The 23,969-nt window shown below is 38.6% G+C and overlaps 1 protein-coding gene across 2 annotated transcripts in view; it reads right to left on the bottom strand.

The window, feature by feature from the left end:
• The window catches only part of GRIP1 (glutamate receptor interacting protein 1), a 309,828-nt gene that overhangs the window by 99,376 nt on the left and 186,483 nt on the right, over nt 1-23,969 (bottom strand). For both annotated transcript variants that reach the window (XM_053943227.1, XM_053943226.1), the window contains exon 2: nt 2,595-2,675. In XM_053943227.1, the coding sequence (XP_053799202.1) occupies nt 2,595-2,675 (81 nt within the window). The remainder of the gene's footprint in view (nt 1-2,594; nt 2,676-23,969) is intronic.

Here is a 23,969-nt window from a genome sequence, read left to right as displayed (position 1 = left end):
AATTATCTTGTTAAAACCCAGAAGTTTTCTCTTGGCTAATTCAATAGGCAGAGCATTCCTTGGGAATAGAACATCTGCTGTTCCATGTCTTAGGAATGACAGAGCATCAAGTGGAATAGACAGCTGTACTGTCAAAGGTACTCCCATGCTTGAAGCTTGAAAACCTAGCAGTTCAGAAATGTGATGTGTTATCAGGCATACCATCTGGGGGGATAGAAATGAATGCTTCCCATATAGGATAAGATCTCCATGTGAGGATTACTGACAGTAACTCCAACTGACATGTTCCCAACCAGGTCCAGCAGAATTTACTGGGTTCACTGCACAACACCTTCCAATTCAAAAGCTATCTGGAGCTGACCTACATACTGTCAGAAGGGTGATCCTGCTCCCGAGCAAAAGCAGCTGTTCTGCTTCTGGTCTTGTACTAATTAATGTTACTACTTAATAGTGAACCTCCTATTGCCAAACAAAGCTGGCTAGCTGGGATGCTAATTCATAATGTGAATTAAATGCTCACAAACAAGTGAGAATAGAAGCTATTTACAAGGTACAAAACATTGTGTCAAGTGATATAAATGTTTATAGATCATTTTCAGAAACTTCAGTCAACTCCTAAATTTTATTCTCAAGTTAATTCTCAAAATAATGCTTAGTTTTGCAAAGCCTTTTATGTATATAAACCCATAACATCCATTATGCTACAATGTGAATTTGCTAGGGCATGAAGAATTTTAATTATGATTTTTTAAAATATCCAACCAGCTCAATCTTATTTATCCTTTGAGGCTCCTAAGGTCTGGAAATGGAACAAGGCATTCAGATAAATGCCATCACTATATTAAAAGATGAGGAATATATATAAGCTTAGATCAGCTGTTTTCAGAACACCTGAAATACAACAAAGCACATCTCACTGAATACTTGTATTATCTCTCCGAATAAACTGTGACTTATGCAGAGCACACAGTAAAAATTTATCTGCAATGCTCTCAAAAAATCCAGAATGTGCATCAAAATTGTAAAAAAAAAATCAAAATAAATGGTCATTAGTCATGATGACTATTACTCAACACTTGAAATTCCTAATCCTATTAGATGCTCGGAAAAAAAAATGTACTAGTACATTTTTATCCAACTTTCTCTTTAAAGAACGCAAATGAAAATCATCAGTTCTCAAAATGTCAAGTGAAACCACAAACTTCAGTCTGTTCTCAGACCTTAGCTTAAGTGTTTTATAAATACAGTAACAACACTATAAATGATAACTACTAAGATCACAGCAAAAAAAAATCAAAAGGTTGAATACTTTCAAGGCCATAAATATTTTTGACCTATGAGCTACAGCATTACCTGAAAAGTACCCTATAGAGGTTTTCCTTCACTCTGAAGAACAATGAATATCGATTTGTATTGACTTGGATAAAAAAGACCTAGTTGATGTTTGTATAATTAAAAATTTTCTTAGAAGATTAACTGCACACTGGATGCTGTACTTTGTCTTTTCACAATGGTTATGATCTTCATGATTCTACCATAAAAATAACAATTTTTAAATCACTACGATATTTTCAAGAATGAACATGAATGTTCATTATAAACAATACTAAGGGAGAGAGCAGCTTGCTCTCTCTCACGCATAGAAACATGCACATGAAGCATCCACAAAATGTGCTTTGGCTGTTCACCAAAGCTGTTGGGATGAAATCTGAGCCTAGCAGTGGCAAAGGTCTGAGCTCCATCCCCCACCCACAGACTCTTTGTGGGTTGTGCGTCTTTGTTCAATAATAAAGCCACTTAGCACAGGCACTATTAACCATTAGAAGGTGGGTGACATGACCTCACAGCTTCTGATTTCTATTGCAATGCAAACTCCCTTTGAGTCAGAGGTTACTGTGCTTGAGGTGAGAACGGCAACCTCAGTAATTCTACCACAGTGCAACCTTTGTCAGTGTTCTTTTGTTTCCATTAAAAGGTCTCTAAAATATTACTTGAGGTGAAAATCCCTTTAGATTGCTGCATAATATGTATGTCAAACTTGTACGTGTATCAGACTTCTCTGAAGTCATTAAAAGAGACACAGGTTGAAAGATCACTTATTTTAACTAACTATTGATCTAATGGTCCAGCTTTGTGAGATGCAATGAGACAAAAGACAAGGATGGACAAGTGATTCTGCATGTGGCAGAAAATGACATGAAGACAAGAACTCCGGCAGAGTGTTTCTCTGTTGGACTTCTGAGCCTGCCTGATGAGTAGTGGAAAATATGAGCCAATCTCCGTCTGTTATCAAAACCAGTTATCAAAGAACATATTTCAGAGGGCCTGAAAATATATGAGCCTCTGATGAAGAGGTGGTTGTGTTCAGTATCTCAAATCTGATGTGAAAGACAGAGATACAGAGGTTCTTCACAGCAAAAGCTTGAGGCAACCTAACTGTGGAAACTTCTTACAGCTCTCTTGGAACTCTCCTTATAAAGCTGCTTGATAGCAACTTTAATACATTTGCTTTTTATAACTAGTTGAATTTTGATTAGTATTACCTTGCTGTTCAAAAACAAGTTAGGTGTTACAAAAAGCGAAGCAAGTCTTACCTGGAATACTCTGTCTCCTCACAGACAGTGCTCCATCAGGTGCCTTTGCCTGGTTTGCAGATTTTGTATAAGGACTCTCATCTAAACAGAAACAAGCAACACCTTCAGTTACTGTTAAATATAATGCTTAAAACAACGTTTTTTAAAATCCAGATACTGTATGAACTAGCAGAGCAGATCACAAGAGTGAGCCAGATGAGGATGGGTATTTCTAAATGCTAATTCAATGCTCAATGTCATGTTTAGACTTGATGACAAAGGCTCTGAATAGGAGAGCTGAAAAGGATGTGCTAGAACTCAAATTGGAGGCCTGATATACAAAGGCTTTTTCAAGTTTAACATACTGATAGAAATTGTCCTTTTTTCACGTTTAGAAGCTTCGTGTGTCAAAGACTTGAATGACAGAGGCACAGTCCCTGTTCAGGAGTAAAAGGCTTCCAGAGGCTTTTGAATATTCTGGCTGGGAAGATGCACTCCTTTTCCTTTAGGATCTGTCAGTGGGTGATTCCTTTTCCTTTGTAACGACTGATTGGGGAAAACATCAGAAAGCTGTTGCCAAACAGGCCAGGCACATTTTTGCCTCAAGAACAGCATTGTGCCTGTCTATGTCTAAATAGGAAGCTGTGTGGAATACCTACTGATCAACTTCAGTGCATAAAAGACCACTGATGGTGGGATGAGCAGATGAGTCACCAATTAGAGGCAGCATTAGACAGAAAGGCAGTCCTCTACATCCCTCTTAAGAGCAGAACGATGGTAAGGAAAAAAAATCAATTATATTGTAGCTTTGGAAAGGACAAGCTATGAGTGCAGGAAAGAAATGTGAATGAAAGAGAAGAAATAGTATATGCATTTTGTTATTTCAATAAAAAGAAAGGAATCAGAAAAAATAAAGCTTCTCCCTTTAACTGAGTACTCAAAGACTTTGAAGTGTCACAAATCTTTCTGTTTGCATATTTTTCTTCAGATTGCAAATGACTGATGCATTTATAGTATGTGCATGAATACATGCTTAAATACTAATCTGTTATAGCATCCTCAGATCAAACAGAACCATATAAACTTTTTCTGGAGGACCATCTTTTCAGCTGACATTCTTGACAGTATAATCCTTCTTTGCTGATTACACTCTTTACATCTGGCGAGGTCTCAAAACTCCTTTAGAAACTTGCATCAAAGACAGCAGTCCATTTTTATACCAGTGAGATAAGGATTTGGTCAGCATAATTTAATTTAAAATCAGGTCTCAAAGAAGTGACTGAAAGAGTTGGTTATCCTTTAGAACCAGAACTTCTGTAATGAAGTCTGCTGCTGTTAGGCAGTTGCAAAACCAAAAAACTTAAATTAATTAAAAAGGGAAAAAAGGAAAAGGCAAAATAATTATTTATAGCCATGAACCTTGATAAAAATACAGCAAGTAGTGAAGAACATGTATTGGTAAAATAACACAACAGCCATTATAATTGTGTTTTCTACAGTAAAATGAACTGCAATTGTTTTAGGACTACAATGTTACAAGCAGAAGAGTAACAGGCTTGCTTATACTACACGCTAGTACAAATGCCAAGAAAATAAAGCTGCCAGCTATAGGAAATAGAGAAGCATGGAAAAAATATTAACATGGATCTAGGTACATAATTTAAGAAAAAGATATGTAAAGCCTTATCCTTCCATTTGAGGTAAGTCGATAAGCTAATATTATTGCATATGTAGAATATACACCCCCTCATTAAAGAAAAAAAAATACAGTAAGACTGAACTAAAGCATCTGAAAGAAGTAGCATTTATCTTTTATTCTTTCCCAGAAGAAGCACCACTGAGCTTGAACTCAAGGCTCAAGACAAAGAAACGGAACACGTGGCTTATATGTCCCATCCATTACTACTTAGTTGCAGTTGCTGAACAGAAAGGCAGATAGTGTGAGACACACATTTTTCTATTAAAAAGTGGGCAGGAAACATCATACAATTTCTTTATTACTGATGGATAGTAATAACTTCTGGGGCCTATTTGACTGTATGCTCTACCTAGGAAAAATCTATCAATTTACAGAACAAAACAGTCCTCTCCAAGTCAGACTTCTTACATACAAATTATTGTCATCAGATTGAGGGAGAGGAAAAAAAGGAAAGAAGAATTTTTACAACTAGACCTTTTCCACTAAATCTTTGTCATGGACCAAATCAGTAAATCATCTCCACTCTCATGCTGGAAGAAGATTTTCCCAATATTGCACTGGACTAGGAGTACCTGTGGTTACTCTGAGTTCAGAACACAGGACAAGTCTGCAAACCTTTCTGGTTAACAACACCAGTGAGGGGAGGGGACTGCACATTCAAATACTTACTAGGGAGCTTGAGCAAAAATGTTTTCTACATAATAACTGGCAGATGTGAAAGTAACTAAGACTGCACAGGTGGGTAAGCTAGTATTTAAATTTAAGCCTTTTATAACTTGAAAGCTTATATGGTTTGCGTACTGTAGGCATGAAATTGCATTACACTTGTAATCAGTTCACAGATTCTCATAGCAAAACAAAGGGCCCAAAAAGTTTCTTCATAAACTTCTGAAACCCCATAAATGCAAAATATACCTTATTATTATTGGGAAAGAACAATGAACCATTGGTGGACTGGTAAGCTGTTCTCAGAACTGGAAAGAATTTTCTTCCAATGCCCTTTTAACAGTAAAATCAGACTGCAACATAACTAGAAATAGGTATGAAGGACTCCAAGAAGCAAAGGAAAACAAGCACGACCAACTGTACAAAGAGTTGCTATTGAGTCTTACGGAGATGCTTAACTGAGACAGGAAAGCAAAATAAAGATCAGACAGATGCAGATATGTCACCCTAAAGAAGCTAGAGAGACAAGGAAGTCCTGAGAGCCCTGAAATGTCAGACACCATTCATGGTGCCCCAAATGAAAAAAATCTGTTTGTACATACTAACAAAGTTGCATGAGCAGCCACAAGAATTTATCACCAAATTAAAATTTCTTGATGCCTTTATCCACTCTGTAGTTAGCAGGGAGGGTCTTAAAAATGCAAAAATGTCTTATGACAGCAGTGCCTAGGGGGATTTGTAGCAGAGTTTTGTATTATCAGCAATGAGAGACTTGGAGATGAAACTCAATTCAGCAAGCCAACACAGAAAAAGCAAAGAAGCAAAAGGATATGAAGCATTCCCCCTCCAAACAGGACATATAATAACGGAGTATCAGGAAAAACTGTAATATATTTTAAGACGCTACACATACAAAGTAGAGAGAGAAACAGGCTAGATTCAGAAATATAAATTTCACCTGTTTACACCCCTAATAGTAGCATATCATCAGCAGGGAGTAAGCCACAGTCCATAAGGAACTCGCAGGCCAAACTGCATGGCCCCAAAGCACAGAAATGCCTTCACCTGGACACACAGCTGCAAACCCTGCCACTCGGAGCACGGATTGCTCCACAGGTAGCCACATTCCCTACCAGCTTAGCTACAGCCATCCACTTGTGCAGCTGCTTTTGATAGACCACTGGCTTTTTCTCCTCTCATAATTCCCTCTGGCTAAAAAAATCAGACAGCTCAGAGTAAACAATTTCAGCTAGTCAGTAGGTCATATAAAGGTGTCAGCTATGCCAGCAGATCTCAGTGACTACAGGAAACTAACCCTCTCATGCTGTTAAGAGGCAGGGGTCATTTCCACCAAATTCATACTTTGCATGTTCCTTACAGCTGTAAATGCACAATAGTGAAAGATGTACACTGTGTTAAGTCACTCCTTCTTGGCAGAACACAAGTGATAATCTCAGAGTTGACACCTTGCAGATTATTTGGATTCTTAACCAGCAGAGCAAAATTACCTTTTTGTCTTCTCCTTTTACTTGTCCTCATGAAACAGCCCCGAACACCAGTAAAAGCAGCTTACAAATCATCCTTTCAAAGCCCTCCATACCATTAGAGACTACAAAGATAATAATCAAGTGGACAGGCAAGTACTCCTACTGCTTACAACTATTACTGTAGGTTTATTGCCCTTGCTTGTGTGGTAGATAAACAGCTTTTTTTGCACTTTCGTTCCTATTTTTAACCTGATGGCATCTCTATCCTCTAACTGAATGATTCATTCTTTGAGTTAGCGACCATGCTGTGACCCATTTATATCATTCTGCATTGCTCTTACTATACAGGTGTGGGGCATCTGTCCAAGACTAACAGCTCTAAAGACTGTAAGAAAGAATAGTAATGTAACCCCAGAAAGATTATACATGAGACAATGTGTACAGATACATATCTGAAGTGCCTGGTACTGTGTCAGCAAAATGACCATATGCAATCATTAGATATTTGCTGTATTTAGTTTAATATCCTTTGAAGGATATCAGCTGGGGGCATGTAAATGGGAATAAAAGGAAGGCCTAAAGATACTTCCTCAACAGTCAAGTCTAGACATTGAATGTTTCAGGCAGTTTATGACACTGAACCATTCTTGTGTCTCTCTTGGGGGCTGTGAAAGCTATTGACAAAAGAATGTTGTTTACAGATGTGGTAAAGGCTAAGGGCACTCCCTCCTTCAAGTCTTCAAAAGGGGTTAGAGGATGTTTCCTTCACTGCTGCTGCCACACATGCACATGAGATAACTGCTGAACCCAGTAAATGCGTCCAAATCCTGTGCAGCACCAGGTGGCCCCAGGAGGTGACTAAGCACAGTTACATCCTATTTCATAAGAAGGGGAAGCTTCTTCCTACCCCACTGGGAACAGCTCCTGAACAACTCTGTGGCTGCCCGTCCTACATGGAGAGGAAATGTGAAGATGCTTCACTTGTTCTCAGCTCTATGTCAGCATTTGTACCTGCTTTTCTACTGCAAAACTTGCATTAGAGGGAGCAGGGGAATAATGTGGCATCAAATTTGTACATGAGGAATTTCAAACATAGGAATTTTCTAATATTTAGGAGCTTGAAAGCTGTACTAAATTTTTTCAACAGTAAATGTGGAAGTATTATGAAGGAGAACAGTTTCCATCTTTCAGTTCTTCATTTTCCATTATTTGATGGTTTTACTTATGTCTTACCACAGAACAAGCCATTCTTTGGCCAAAGAAAAACTGAATTTAAATAATTTTAGGGCTTAACCATGTAGGTCCCAAGTAGACTTCACAACCCAAACAAGTGAAATCTGAGGTGTTCTCAAATGTTTCCCACTGTGAAGAATCTCCAACCAGAGTCCCAAGACTCCTCAAAGAAGCACATTAAATTTTCAGCTGGCTAACCTCCAGCTGTCTCAGTGTACAGGAGTAAGATCAACTACACTGTTTGCACCATCTGGGACAGCATGCACCTCAGACAAATAGAGAATCACATATCTCTACAGACACAGAGACTGGCAACACCACAAATTGTCAAGAGGATTGGTTGCAACTGAGAGAACATCCCTAAATCCATTCCTCAAAAATTAAAAGCACCAGAGCCCCAGTTGTGACTTCACACATTCCTAGATCTGTAATATTCCATCCACTGAAATTTGTTGTTCCTTAACTTTATAAAGAAGAGCATTTTTCACTAAAAACATCAAGTTTTTATGAATCCTGTCAGTACAGCACAATAGGTTCTCATACTTCCTATATCTGAAACTTCTCTTGAATTTTATCTTTAAATGGCATAAAGCTCAACATTATCTAAACGTCTATTTTCTTTGCACAATATCATACCAGTGATGGTAAATCCCAAGCTACAGCATTCTTCATTATCTCCGATGCTTGCAGCTAGAGGCTTTTACAGATAAAAATAAACATTTATCTACTGATGCCTGAGATTTATAGAAGCTCTGAAGTTGTGGAAGGCTTACAAAGAGTCTTGGTAGAACTTTTAGGATCATTCCTGCAGCAACTGACTCTCTTCTAAACTCAGACCTTTTTTTAAAGATCTTCCCTTCTGTGAGAAAGCTGAAACACTGTTTGGAGCAGGGACTTGAAGCCCAGTCTCACATTCACAGAGAGTACCCAAACTCCTAGCTACACAATCATTTAGTCTTGCTAGCTCACTCTAACAAAAGTAATGAAAAAAATATCTCAAGAGAATGTACTTTTCCTGGGAAAGTAGATTATCTTTGTAAGATTTCCTTTTAAATAATGCAAAAGTCTAGAGAAAAATTAACATCCTGGAACATTCATAGTTGCTACAATGTCACTACAGCTGTGTCAGAGCATAAGGGACTATAAACTATTGAAAAAGAGACAAAATTATCTTAGCCTTTTTCACCAGATGTATAATGTACAGATTTTGAATGTATATGATTCAGGAAACAACAGAATGTCAACAATTTGCCCATATGCTAACCCTTTCAGATGTGTCATGGGAGCGCCAACCATGAAATAAAGCATTAATTTCTCCTACTGGTACAGAGGAATAATAACTTTTCAAGTTCATTTTAGAGCTGTGGCTTCAGTCACATCCAATGAGACTTGATTTTTGAAATGGCAGTGCTGCTCTTCAAAGTAGTGCTTAGATATATCTAAAATTTTTAAGCTTTGCATATAAAGTAGTCATTAATGGACTACACTCCAAGTAGGACAAATATGGATGTATTTAATCTTAATCCTTTCTTATCAAATTGTGTGCTCAGTGCTCTCAAGAGCAGTCTTTGTTAAGAAAACATAGGGTTTCAAATGCTTCCATAAGTAACATTTGTTGGTGTGTGTGACATGGAAAAATTATGAGAAGAAAGAGTTAGAATAGCTCCTCTGGTAATTTTCTTTTCCACATTTAGCAGATATGTCTCTGGTTTTTTCAGAAACTTAATTTTAACAGTTATACTACCAATAAATTGCTGTGTTGTCTCTCTAAAGTGAAAATTTATTCAATTTTATTATACTTTATGTAAATTTAATTCTCTTTTTTCTCTATTATATGGTTACTTATTACAGTAGCAGCTCAGTTTTAATCTAGAAGCAAGAGAAGTAGGGTACTGTAATTATGCATAACTGTGAATCCATTTCATATTGATATTTACAATACCTCAGCAAGCAAGTTTGAAAAATGATCTGAATATCCTCCAAGTTTGCTTGTGCAAAGTTAATTTCCTATGCCTGTGCTTAGGTACCTGAATGGCAATGCTTGGTTTCCTAAATGACTAAGTATGCTGATCTCCTCCCAAAGCTATTTTGCTCATGAAAATTCAGAATTTTCTATGACCATTTAAAACATGCAGGATCTGCAGAAAGCTCAAAATGTGTCTCGAGAGATATTAGCATATGGTGAAATTCACTTCAGTGGATTATCTAATAAAGAAGTAATCCTATTTAAATAATACCCCAACCACAAACTACTTCAAATCTGATAAATATGTCTTTTTGTTTATACAGCATCAAGCATTAGGCACTAATGCCATAAACCAGAATCATCACTGAATTGTTACATAATTGTAAAATTCAACTTGAGTTTCACTTTATTGTCTTGAGCTGCTGTTTATTATTTATGGAAATAATACAGGCATCACATAAGTGATATGTGTGAGGATTACCCAGAACAGCTAGAAACTGAAGAGGCTGGTGCATGAAAATGCTTGAAGAAACTGGGGACGTAAACTATTTTCTGTGACAGTCTTAGGATTTTTCTGTACATACAACCTCTGCAGAAAGCCTTATCCTAGAGAATGGGGCTATAAGCCTTTCCACTTAAAAGGAAATTCCTAAGTGACACAGATATCACTAACAGGAAGCATTTCCAGATATTTAAGCTTCAATTTTATTCCGAACACCTTGGTCCATAGGAAGGTTTTGTTGTCCTCCTTGCATGCTGGCATTGTATGAAAGTGCCACACATTAGCTTTTCGGGGAAAATATATTGAAAACTGTTTTCTTTACAAAGTTCTAATAATTAGTAAATTAAATTACTTTAACACTCATACATGCTAAATCAGCATCCCTCATGAATATTTGAGCATTAATGCCACACTTCATGGAGAAACATTTTTATGAATAGCTATTAACTTTGATACCTTAGCATTACCTTTAATTCTCAAGCCTTACTTCAGCTACCCATTCCCAGATGGGCTGGGAAGACAGTGATAGCTGATAGGGAGAAAAGGGGCCAAGCCATATCCCTTGGCTCCTGGACGACGCCTGAAGCTACAGCACCACGTCCTGACTGCTGTGGCTGCCCATCACTGTGCCTCCTTTGGACAAAAGGCAATTGGCTTCCTGGCTAACAGCATTCCACTGTAAGGAATGTACTACACTGTACCACAATGTGTGGTATGGTCTGTTGTTACATTTGTGGTTAAAATGCAACAGCAGAAATATATGCCGGTCATCTGAGTTCTGCATTGGCACCTCTACTGTACCAGCAGATCTTAACAGCCATGTCTTTGTGCATCAACTGCGCCTGCGCTCTTTCAGCCCAGTCTCAGTAGAGGTTTTCCCTACAGTCTGACTGCTTGAAAGTTAGGAAGTAGAAGAGAGGAAGAGACATACCATCTTCTACGAGTGCAGAGCACAACACAAAACATATCAGGACCATCTGCCCAGGTTGCTGACATTACAGCTGGCAGGGAATGGGGGAAGAGAGGATGTCAACTAGGAACTTCTCTAGTGCATGTCAAGGAAAGCAGAAGCTAGTTGCATGTGTGCAGGGGGAAGCCAGTGATATAGGTTAATAACTCAGTCAGTGAGACTGTCATTCAAGTTGCATAAAAAATAAGTAAAATATGTTAAACTGTTTAGAAAACAGGTGTTTAGTTTGCTTCATGGAAAATAGCAATAAGCAAAGTCACACCACTATCTTCAAGGAAAAGAAGTTAGAAATGTAATTTTTTCTTTAGTTTAGTTATCCCGTCTCAATTCTGGTGCCGTACTAATGGTATTTTCAGTCAATTATATAATGTGTTTTTCAGCCTATTTGTGTCTGTAAGTGTCTCTGGTGATGACATCTTCATCACCTTCTTCTGGAAGCTGCTCCACAGGATGCATCAGGTCTCACAGCTGGAAAATAGTTCCCTCCATCAATCTGCAATTTTCTTTCCTTGCTTAACTGTCCTTCTATTATTCCTAATAACATTCGTCCACTCTTCAGAAGACCTTATTAAGAATGTCTTTCATGTATTCTGTTCGTTCCAGAAACCACACAGTTTACTGAGCCTACTGCTTTAGGCTCAGATCCCACCAGTTTTTCTTACTGGGCATGATCTAGCACAAACACTGGCTGATTTTGTCACCAAAGCACAGTGTACACACTGACTAGGATATTCATTTGGTGGATGCCATTTAATTTTAAAGCAAGAATTTCCACAAGTTTAACTCTAGTGTGGACACCATTAAGAGAAAAGCATACTTTTCCATCTTTGTAATGTATACATTTGCAGCATTATAGTTGTTGGTTTTTTTTTTTTTAATCCCACTAACAAGCTTTATTTGACTCACAGAATAATTCCAACCTGCCACTAGGAGCTGCATAAACATTATACTAGTACCAGTGTATTTATCCTGGCATGCCAGTGGGATTGCCCCTCTTATTTATAGTCCAAATTGGCATGGCTCAGTCTTAGTGAAAAACAGACCTTTCAGACTGCTCTTCTTTCAAAAGTCAGGCCATAAACCTGGCACCTTCCTCATGGCCTTGTGAAATACTGTCCTACTTTCAGCCCCTACCCTGGAAGAGTTTACTCAATATATCCACAGAGACTGCGCAATAATTTAGACTAACTTTACTTGTCAGCAAAACTTAATTGTTTTTGGAAGATGTGACGAGTTTGAAAAACAGTGCAGAGTAAGATTCCTTCTAAATAAAGTGCTGTGTCCTTTTAGAAGAGGGAACAAAGCATAGCAACAAAAGAGACGTCAAGCTGACAAAAGAATATATACATATTTGTCTTACTTAAAGCTCACATAAAGCCTAGGCCACCTTCTGTGCTCCAGACAGCATCTATCCATGCATGTAGTTCCTTATAGCAAGGCTTTTAACCTGCCAAACAATCTTTATTTGCCAGTGTCTCCTGGGTCCTATTTAATCTCAAAGCTTATTTAGGGCAAGCAGTTCACTGTCTGTAGTATTCCTGAAATTCTGCAAAATTATTAGATCTGCTTTCCCACATCTTTGCCTACATGAAACTTAGTCCATGTGTGGATCAGCTTTTTGCAATCCTGAGGAAAATACAGCAATAAAGAAATAGATAAAAATGAATGTATGGCATACATGAAAAATTATACCCCCATAACCTTCAAGAATGCAGATAATAACTTTTAATCTTTCTATGCACAAATCTTCCAAGCCTTTCAAGTAGGATCCCTTCTCTTTCAGGAATTCACAGCTGTGCCTTCACAAAGCCTTTGGCTCTGAATCTCTGAGAAACAACAACAGCCTTAACTTATTGCTGGCCACAACTGCAGGAAGAATAAATATGGATTTAGTTTTATCATACTGTGAAAATTCTATTTAAACTTTTTTCTTTCAACACTACAGTAATGGTGATGCAATTGTTACATCTTTCTCTGTATTACCAGCACATTGCCAGCAATTTCAGATCTATCACAATACGTGTATGTGTGTGTGCATGCACATTTCATTTTAACAATGCATTTACTAAATTCATAAAATAATTTCAAAATAGACATCAGAAAGCAACCGAAAATAACAATAAATATCACATATTAAAAATAAGTTAAATCAACCTGATGCTGCTAAAGGACTCATTCGGCATGATGTTTAAGGCAAAAGTTCAGACCTTCCAGACTGGCCATATAATGAAGGTCAAATAAGCCCTTGTTTTGGGAGACCAACAGCATGATGAATGCCAGAGTCCAGATCACTCTATCATGGCTAGCCTGTGCCTTGTCCAGGTTTTTATAATGAAAGACTGAGGGAAACCAAGCTGATTTTAGGAGCCAGAGTAGACTACAACTATTAATAAGACATTGTATGTAAGACTTCAGACCCAATGAAGTACTGAATATATTAACATCTGCACACTGTTCAGGCTGTGGAATACATCTGTACTAAACCTCTGAAAAAAAGAAAGCTAAGAAAAATAGATCACATCATTATTTCACAGAGACACTATTTCCTATTTCCTTCATGATCTGAATACAGTACACCTTAATGTAAACTGCCACTGAGAAGGGAGAAACATTCCTATGCATGCAAGGAGGAAACACTTTCAATTACTTGCTGCAGCTTAGCAATCCAGGCAACAACAATATCTTATTAACCACGCCAGGAAGCAGCACCACCCCTATCAAGCAGGAAATACAACCGCAGGCACAGCTGGAATTTTACTGACCAAATCAACAAGAAAACACAGAAGACAGTATCTATACCAGGGCACAATGTCTTACAGATGACAGCACAAGTTTGATCTTTCAGGTATTTCAAGAAATAACTGGTATTAAAAAAAAAAAATCAACTAATTCAAGCTATGATTTCCGTATTGCACAAAGCAAGTGGTTTGCTGCTAAGAGGTCAGTTGAACACACTCATTTAGACTGTTAGAAGAGCAAAAGCAAGCTACTGAGACTCATAAGAATTGTTGATTAAGGCAGTGGCTTTTAACCTTTGTCTGTCAAGCCCTAAAAGATCACACACTAGTGTGACACATCTCTTGGAAGCCCTTAAGAATAAATTATTCCTTTACTGCAATCTAGTTCTTAAGGTGTACAACACAACTAAGTATCTAAAAAGAGAAAAATAAAGCCTTAAAGACTGAAAGGCACCATCATCTGCTCTGAGAGCTTGAACCAAACAAGTTTCTGCCCTCCACAGCCAACACATTCTGACTTCCAACTTTTACAAAAGCTCAAAGATATGCATTGGTTTTAGCTGGCTAGAAATGTAAATGCTTCTGAAAACATTTCCAAACAGAAGTTAGGACTGCGGAACAAGTACTGTTAATTCCTCTGATGGACAGTGCCAGCTCAATGTGCTTTCAGCTTCTGTGGTACATTTCTTGAGAGGAAAGCATCGGGGAGAGAGGCAGACCCATGGAGGAGACTTCTGTCAGAGTGCATAAGTATTTAAGGGGGTGGGAGCATCAGCAGGGCAGGGTGTAGAGGATGGAAGACTACAGAAAGTACAGGCTGGTAACAAGAACCAGTGGTGAACATGCTGTATGAGCATCAAATAGAAGGAGGAGAAACCGCATCAGAGTTTGCAATAAACAAATAAACAGAACCTGTTTTGTCCAAAATTCTTGCGGGGAGTGGGGGGCAGGGGTGGGAGGGAAAGAAGGGTGGGGTTGGGAGGTGGAGGGGAAGATTGCTTGCTCTAAGTTAGATGTCTAGCAGATGTACTTTAAAAATAACCTGGGTTCCCATCAATCACTCTGCAAAACAAACACATAAAAACCCACCTGAAGTGGTCTACCAGCAAAACCCCTGCCATTCACTATGCATAATACAGGAGTCAAATTGTCCTTTGTGAGGCTTAAAAAGCATCTTGCTAATACTTTCCCCTTGTCTCTCATACTCCACAAAAAATCCATTACTATTTCTGTCTTCTTGCCTTAAGAGAATAAATAATAATAGACTCATTTTCTATGAGTTTTATGGGTGTTCAAAGCTGCCAGTCACCTGCCATTTCCATGTAAAATACAAACCCAAGCAGACTTGTCCTTGAGGGAGTTGTAGGGCAGCTGAGCTGGTGGTATTGACCCTAGGCTTTCTGAATCTTTCTGTCCCAGAGTTTATAATAAAAATGTTGTTTTCTCTCTGTCAAAAGATGCTTCCACCGAACAGCTCTGTGAAAGCAGCTCCCATGCTTCATATTTCCGTGTAAGGTCAGACCAGAGGCAAGGGATGCTGAACAAGGCCATGCTTTCGCATGTTCCACAGCAGCATTCCTTCTGCCTGCTTGTTTGAGTCCACACTTCTTCCCTTTGAAGGGTCAATACATTTTAACAGTGTATTCAGAATAGAAAGAATCAAAAACGAGACGAGGTTTGACTGAAAACATAACAGAAAATAAATAAATGCAATGCATAGGATGCTGTGAGTCAAGTAAGGAAGAGGGAGAGAAGAGCAAAACCAAACTATGTTGGATTGAAGAGGAAAAGGAAAGGAAGTGACACTATGGGAGAGGATGAATGGGAAGAGACTAACCCCACTTCTCACTTCTTTCTTGACTGCCTCCCAAACTCCTCTAACAAGTTATATTTCCTCTGCTAACTACACAGTACAACTGAAGCAGCCTGTTTTGAAATCACACAGATGTTAAAAGTCCTTGGCTTTAAGTTCCTACTCCTAATAGCAAAAGGCTAATGGAGAATCCACTGGACAAGCTGATTTGGCAAGAAACACCCAAGACATCAGTATCACAGCAGGAACTAATACTTTGCTGCTTCCCTTCCCAAACTGTCTCCTCTTCTTTAGGCTAATGTTTCTCCTAGTGAGACACAAATGAACAAGTGAGAGCTGTATTTACATGCTGTCACCATCACCAGCTCAAGGAACCTGAGTGGGAACTGAAAACAAGCAATGAAGTTCAGGAAACAAAACTCTTAATACTTTTGCAACCATGCAGGAATTTTTAGTTCAGATAATTTTTTAAATATTCTGCTTAGCAGAGAAGCACACATAACAATGATAGTGCTACTGCTGTCATTATATGGATGAAATAAAAATATAGAAGTGTCAATGACAAAGACAAAACAAAGTGAACACAGGGTCTTGGCATAGAAATTATTTATTTAAGCACCACTCTTTTGTACACATTTTTCTCTCTAGCATGATTTTTAAGGGACTGTGTTAGCCTCAGAATTGCTCCCATTGCTTCCAGTATGAAAGTCTATTGAGATTTGCATGTAAAAAGTTAATTAGAAGTTGAATAAAATTACAACAGAGATCAAAGAATGCCTATTCCCTGAGTTCATGCCAAGATCCATATATATGTAAAGTTTCATACAAGTAATAAAAGTTATTTCAAGATGTTCTTTTCAATAAAGAATATGATAAAGAATAAAGTGTTCCTATTATTCTTTTCTAATGGATTTATTCAAATTAAATCAGAATTTAAAACAAGAAAGTTAAACACAAAAGGATTACTCTGTCATTGATATTGCCAGGATATCTTTGTTTTAGTCAGACTGGCTACTACAGCAATAGTAAAAGCAATAATTTTCCTTAAGACCCTGCTCTGAAAAGTATGTCAGTTTAAGGGAACATTTGTTCTTATTAAAGCCAAATGAAAAGGCAGTGGTATTTTAAAGTTAGCAGACTGCTTTAGACTCAAACACAGGCTGGATGCTGTTATGATTTGGGATGCTCACCTGCTCTGGTTTTGCAGCTATTCAGGCACATGCAGGGCTTTTTGCTAAGTGCCTTGAGAAATTAAAGACATGTATATTTATATAAAACATACAATAATACATTTTTCTGTGTGGTGATATTGTATAATGTAAGAAAAAGTAAGCAAAAATCTATCACAAATCTATACACCATCATTTCTACAAGCATTTCTAAAATATGGCACTTAATATCACATTCCCAATTGCAGCTATAACAGAACAGGCCACTACTGTAGCAGCTTCCTGCTGAATACCCTGGCAAACTGCATTGAGTATGGCTATCTGCAAGTCTGATACACAATTTCTATGTAAGAATAAAAAAATGGATATTGGAAGTCATACATTGATCATTTTAGTCTCTTAAAAAAAAAATATTGCAACGTTTATTCTCATAAAGCTCATAAAAATAAATGTTTCCAACACAGTAATTTACAATACAAAACAATAGCATTTTCAGAATAACAGCACTTCAATATAAAAAGGCTATAAAAGATTGTCCAGAATTTTTTTAATAAACACACAATCTATTTTGAAATTCCCAGATGTGTGGGCTACCATCCCTTTCTTCATAGATTTTTTGTGTGTTCATACACACTTTAAAATATACAGAAGTTTATTAAAGTGCATCAAAGTGCTGAAAGAGAAAAGGCTGCCAGTCCATTCATGCATACTGACACTAATCTACAAACATCACCACTATAGTGGCTTTCCATTTAAAAAAAGCCCAACTTTATTACCTTAATTTTGCTTCAATTCACTAATTAGTATTTCAAGACTTCAGAATCCTTCGTGCATCATTTGCAACTAAACTCCAGTCACACAAATTTTAGTCTTTTCCACTGTACAACAGAAACAATGATTTCTATGTGAGCAGGTAAGTGATAAAGGAGAAGTGTGGGTTTGTAAAGGTATGGGTGCTGATTTGACTGACCCAGTTCCCTTATGAAAACCTGCCTAAAGGAACAGAGAAAAGCCATTTTGGATTATGATTATAATTACAGCTCTCCTGGACAATATTTGTGAATCATCATTTCTTCATGTTGATATTTTAGCTTGCCAAAAAGTAACTCCAGCCTGGTAATTTGCTAGCTCCCCATACAACTTAGAATATCGCCAGTCCATGGTAATTTTTTCTTCCTCTGCCTTCTTCAGTACACTGAAAATCCTCATGACAACCCAGAGAGGACAGTACATTACACCTAACAGTGACACTGGCAAAGATCAAGGATGGAGAAGAAAATGTGAATTTAGTTGATGGATTCAGCAGGCAGAAATTAGGCAGATGTCACACATTATGCATATATGTGCTCCTATTTCTATCAGCCTTTTACCAAATAATTTAGGCCAATCATCCAAACCCATAAAGCACCATGGAGTAAGGCACAGCAGTCAACTCATCCACAAGATAGGATGATTAGCACTTAGAATGCAACTCTGTGAACCTCTGTCATTATTTTAATGACACTTTATGTGCTAATTTTAAATACAACAGCTGCTTCTCTCAAGTTCTTGCTACCAGATTTTGCTAAAGATCACCTTTAACATTACAACACAAATTCAGTGAGATCATACATAAATAGAAAACATTCATTACCACCTCAGTGAACAGTAAGATTTGGGAGTTTTGAGATTTGCCTTTAAGACATTCTATACAAACTGGCTAAAATCAGAAAACAAATAGTGGTATCAATACTAGCAGAAAAGCCAAATAAGCATGAAGTCAAGGCATTTAAATTATTAAAAAGTCTATAAACCTATTCTCACACTTAAAATCCACATTTTTTCCCTAGAAAAGGACTGTACAATTGATTCCATTTATGAGACACTACACTTAAAAAAGAAGCAATAAAGACCCTAGATAAAATATATCTTCACTTTAGTTGACCTCAGAAATGCCCCCCAAATAAAGTATCATCTGACCTGTCACTAGAGTTTTACGAAACAACCATTATTCTCTTCTTTCTTCAAGAACATTGTGCAAGGAAAATAAATTTATTTCTGTAAAATATAATTTACGTTTGATATTATCTACTATTTATCAAGTAAGTCGAGTTTATCAAGAACTTAACAAGGGAAAACTACTCTGGAGAAACTAAATCTTAAGGAGAGATCTTCATGAAGTTCACTTTATGATAATTTCCAGCTCTTGCAAAAAAACATTCTGTTAATCTAGGTTCAATTCACCATGGCCTGATGGTCAGCACTGGCCTGGCTCCACTTGTCATGGAGCATTTCCCTGCTGTCACACACAGCTGCTGGAAGCAGTCAGCAAGAAGGAGAAATGATCCTGCAGGCAATTACATGTGTCCTCCCAGACCAGTTTCAAACAGGAGAGGGATTTTGAACTGAGCCCATGCAGAACAAAGCACAGCTACGTAGTGACCAATGCTTCATCTGGACTGCTAAGTTTGATGCTAAATGGAGACTATAGGTTTTTTTTTCAATGTGTGCAGCCACATAAACCTACACAGGAGATCAGGTTCACGGCTTACTGGGACTAGAATTGTAACTCCCACCCAGTAGCACTGTTTTTCCACCACAGCAGGTGACAACATCCTCCCCAGACACACTGCAGGCAAATCTTCTATTGCAGCCATCTGAAACATTCACTAAAACTGGCAGATATTTTCAAAGTTGCAGCAGCAAGTTGACAAGCTGAAAACAGATGATTTCTGCTGCTAAAACACTTAAAGGAGGAAAAAAAAAATGGCATGCTAATATTACCAGGGATAACTAAACTCTGACTTCTCCCTGGTATCCTCAAATCCTCATTAGCCTGCCTTCACCTTTGGTGTCTAACTACCATCTCTCCCTAGGAATGAGAGCCTGAAGGAGAGAGCTGTGCTCTCTCGGTCAGTTTTGAACACTGTTCCCCAGCTAACCATGCTGACCACTATTCACTCTAGACCAACAAAGCCATAAAATCAAATTTTAGTAACTGCTGTAAAGTAAGGTTCAACAGGATATTGCCACCTCTGGTCCTGCAGAGTGTCCTTTATGCTTTTGGAAAATTTCCACACTGATCTAGCTTAGAACTAAGGCTACTTTATTTTCAAGTATGAAAAATAAATGGTCAAAAGGTGAGCAGATGTGGCACTTGGGGACATGGTTTAGTGGTAAAAAAAGGTGGTGCTGGGCTAAGGGCTAGACTCAATAATCTTAAGAGTCTTTTCCAGTCTTAATGACTGTATCATTCTAACAAGGATTGTATTTGTAGATCTGTATTATTACATCCTTTATCCACCATCATTTTGTCCACTACAACCTTTCCAGCAAGCGAGTCCAGCCTGAACACAGACCCAGTGAACTGGTGCGTGTGTATCAGTGTGCAGGCTGGCTACAAATTTAGAAACTTGACCAATACAGCTCACCTTTGAAAACAAAAGAACATACCATGAACCTCTCAGCTCTCTGCTGATGTGACCTTGCTAGGACAGGCCATGAGCATCATACTGAGCACTATACTTGGTGCTGCTCATTGGATCTACAACTGGGGAAGGATCTGAGCCAAAGTCCTCTGAATGTGGGACCAAGGGTTTGGGAGGCAAAAAAAGCAGAAGAAACATGATAGCACTGGCTTCAGACAAGAAGACTTCATTCCTCAGATCATTCTATCCTTCATTTGAGGTAAAATGCAAAATGAAGGTACTAGAAGATGATTTGTGGCATTAAAATCAACCTCTTATTTCCCCTATTACTTTTTTACAAAACTCTTAAGTTTAAAGCTTCTGCTTGCTTTGACACCAGGGTCCAAACAAATATTTCCACGGTTAAGTGAAAAAGAGGTCTGAGGTTTATGTGGAACAATAACAACAAAAACCACCAAACAAAACAAAACAAGAAAGCCTGAAGCTACTTACTCTTTTACTGACAGTCTCTTCTCTCTTTTTTGGGCTTCCTGTCGTTTCTCTTGTGCAGCCGTCTACACAACTTCAACCTTATCCCCTCATCCTAAAGCACTGTCACTACAGATTTAATTTTTTCACAACTGTAATACACCAGGCAAGGAGTAGTATAAAGGGAGAAACTTTTTTTTACATGAAAATAAATTAATTAACCCCAATTGCATTCTCTGATGCAAAAAGTGACTGGACAAGAGGAAATGGTCTCAAGTTGTGCCAGGAGAGGTTTAGATTAGACATCAGGAAAAATTTCTTCATGGAAACGGTTGTCAAGCATTGGAACAGGCTTCCCAAGAAAGTGATTGAGTCACCATCACTGTCTAAAAGACATTTAGAAATGGCACTGTCTAAAAGACATTTAGATATGGCACTTAGGGACACAATTTAGTGGTGGACTTGGCGGTGCTGAGTTAACATTTGGACTCGAGGATCTTAGAGGTCCTTTCCAACCTAAACTGCTCTGTGATTCTGAATTCACTGTTCCTGAGTGCTTGGAAGTTGCCAGACTCAAAATTAACTCAGATCCAGGAGGAAAGAGCATCCTTTTGAAAAGATACAGCTTGTTCTGCACGCTGTTGGACAGCTCCATACCCTGCAGTGCACACCCTGACCCCCCTATACTCGGGCCCTCGCACGCTCCGAGCATACTGAGCCCTGGTGCTGTCACCACCCTGAGCACTAAAGGGGCAGCAGCAGCACAGGCTGATACTTATGTTTCTCTTGTTCTCCCTTGCCCTGTTTACCTTTGCAGCCCTGTATCTAGTCGGGTTACTCTCAGCTCTGCCAGCCAAGGACTGTGTCTCCCAGAGCTCTCTCTAGGCCATCCTCCCCTTGTTGCCCCGTTTGGCTGCACTGCCCTTGCCTACAGCAGGAAGGCACACAGAGCGCTCACTGGCAACTCTTCCATCATGGCATGCAAGACCCCCTAAAATGGGAAATTACAAAGGAAACACATTATTTGCTTGAGAGGAAAGCATGGCAGATAGACGACTACTTTTTTGGTGGCGCTCCTCTCTAGGAGAGAAGAAAAACTTCTCAAAGGCTGCACAGCTGCAGAATTTGTAATGATCAGGGAATTTCAGTGAAATTCCCTGCAGCTGGGAAATACTACCCACTCACAAGTAATGCAGCCCTCCATACAAGAGCTTATCACTGCTGTGCAAAATGCTGTGCTACTGAAGCAAAGTTGGTTTGTGCAAACCAAAGCTCATGAACTGACAGCTAAGCTCCAGCCTGCCCATTCTGGGTACAGCCTGTACAAAATGCACTGGTCAGCCATTCTGATTTGTGCCTAGGATGAAATGACTGAAGCTGTTGATGTCCACAGGGCAATGGGCAATGACAGAGAGCCTGCGCCTGGCTGCCTTTCCCCACCACTGCTCCCACAGGAAGCCACAGGCATGCCTGGAGAGGTCTGGGCTGTGATGTGATGTGATATGTGTGATAGCACACATCTCTGGTGTGATGAGATATGTCACTTCTCATAGGAGCCCAGTGGTTTTTCATCCCTGCTTAGACAAATGTCTGGCATCTGGATAAAAGCCAGCTGGTGTGGGTCCAACTCAGATAAACTGGAACTGTTGGCCAGCACAGGGATGCACTGGGATAAATATCCGGATGCAACATCTGTTCCCTATTGCACATCCTCCCAAATCGCCATTGATTGCCAAACATTAGGCTCCCCTTTGTTCCAAGATTAACCCAGCAAACAGATGTGTTAGCAACCCTCAAAGACAGAAGGGTTTGTCTCTATGGGACATGGCCATCTTCTTAAGGAAAAAGGCTGACAACCTAGGTGCCCTCCAACGCAGCAGGGAGTCAACCTTGTAAGAAATAGGTCAATCAGGCTGACAAAACTAATACCAAAAAGGAGAATGGCTGGAGAGGATGGCTAGAGAGAACAAATTAATATTCATCCAGCATTAAAAAAAAAAAAAAATCAAGGTTTGGGAAACTAATTTATTTGAAATTACTAAAGATGGGAAGTAGGAGGAGAAGATAATTGTGTCTGTATCAGAACTAGAAACCTGTGTGCTAGACAGGAGATATCAGAACAATTAATGTATAGGAGAAAAATTTAAGCTGAAAATAATAAAAGTACTGGGGTGAGAAGAAAAGCAAAATTAGATAATTAAAATGTATAATTAAGACTTGTTGAAAAAGGAGTATGGCTGAGAACAGGTTAGAGTTCTTATCATGCAGAAATGGTGTTCCTAGTTTACAAGTTACTAATATTTCATTGATATGAGAGAAAGCATAAGTAGATGGTTCTGCACAGAAATCACAAACTATCAGCTGTAGAGATTTACTATAAAGGTTTTGAGGCTTCAAGAAAAAAAATCTGTGTTTGGCAAAATTAAAACCCTACAAAATCTCTGTGCAGTATTTTTAGGAAGAAGAATCACAACTGTCAAAAAACAATGGATTACATAACTTATAATGACAATAACAGTGTATTTCTCATTCAAGAATAATTTAGAATGATGTTCAGTGATGGCAAGGTAGGCAGCCCACTATCAGCAGGTCTGCATGACTTTGATTCAACAGCTAAGTCAAAAAGCTCTTGGATCATTAATACTGATTTTCAGTAACACTTCTGCAATAGTGTTCATTTTTCATTACTAAACATTTTTTTAAATTAACATCAATATTTATCTAAAGGCTGCTCAAATTTAAATAGGATTAATTCCTAAATTTATGGAAATCAAAGACTTGTATTACACAAGTCATTCTACAGAATCACTGCAGATATTTTTCAAGTATTTGACTGGCATATTGAAGATAACCAGAGCAAACGGTGATAAACAGGAAGAGGCATAAGTGAGCTTATTCCAGAGATACAGACTGTGTATTTAAAGTAATTAAAAGGTACACAAAGGTAACCATTACTGCTGAACTGCACTGCTGTCAAAGCCACCAACACACAATGGTGCCCTACAGGAATTCTCCAAGGCTGCAGAACAGATGCTGAAGAGCTGAGAAAGTCACCTGAAGGTGGGGCAGGAGGCCTGATGCACTGGCCAACAGGCCAGCTGCACCATGGAGTGATGAAAGTGGCATAGCCCTGGTCCTGAGCCCAGGCCAAAGGAGCAAGAGAGGCTCCGGTGTCTCTTCATTAACCCCAGACCAGCACCAAAGGGACACCATCAGCAGCACTCATACTCTCAGGCTGGACAGAGAGGAGCCAGTCTCCTACATGGTACCAGACTAGC

This window comes from Vidua chalybeata, chromosome 5 (assembly GCF_026979565.1).
Source record: "Vidua chalybeata isolate OUT-0048 chromosome 5, bVidCha1 merged haplotype, whole genome shotgun sequence".
Lineage (NCBI taxonomy): Eukaryota > Metazoa > Chordata > Aves > Passeriformes > Viduidae > Vidua > Vidua chalybeata.
This window is presented reverse-complemented; position numbering and strand designations above follow the sequence as displayed.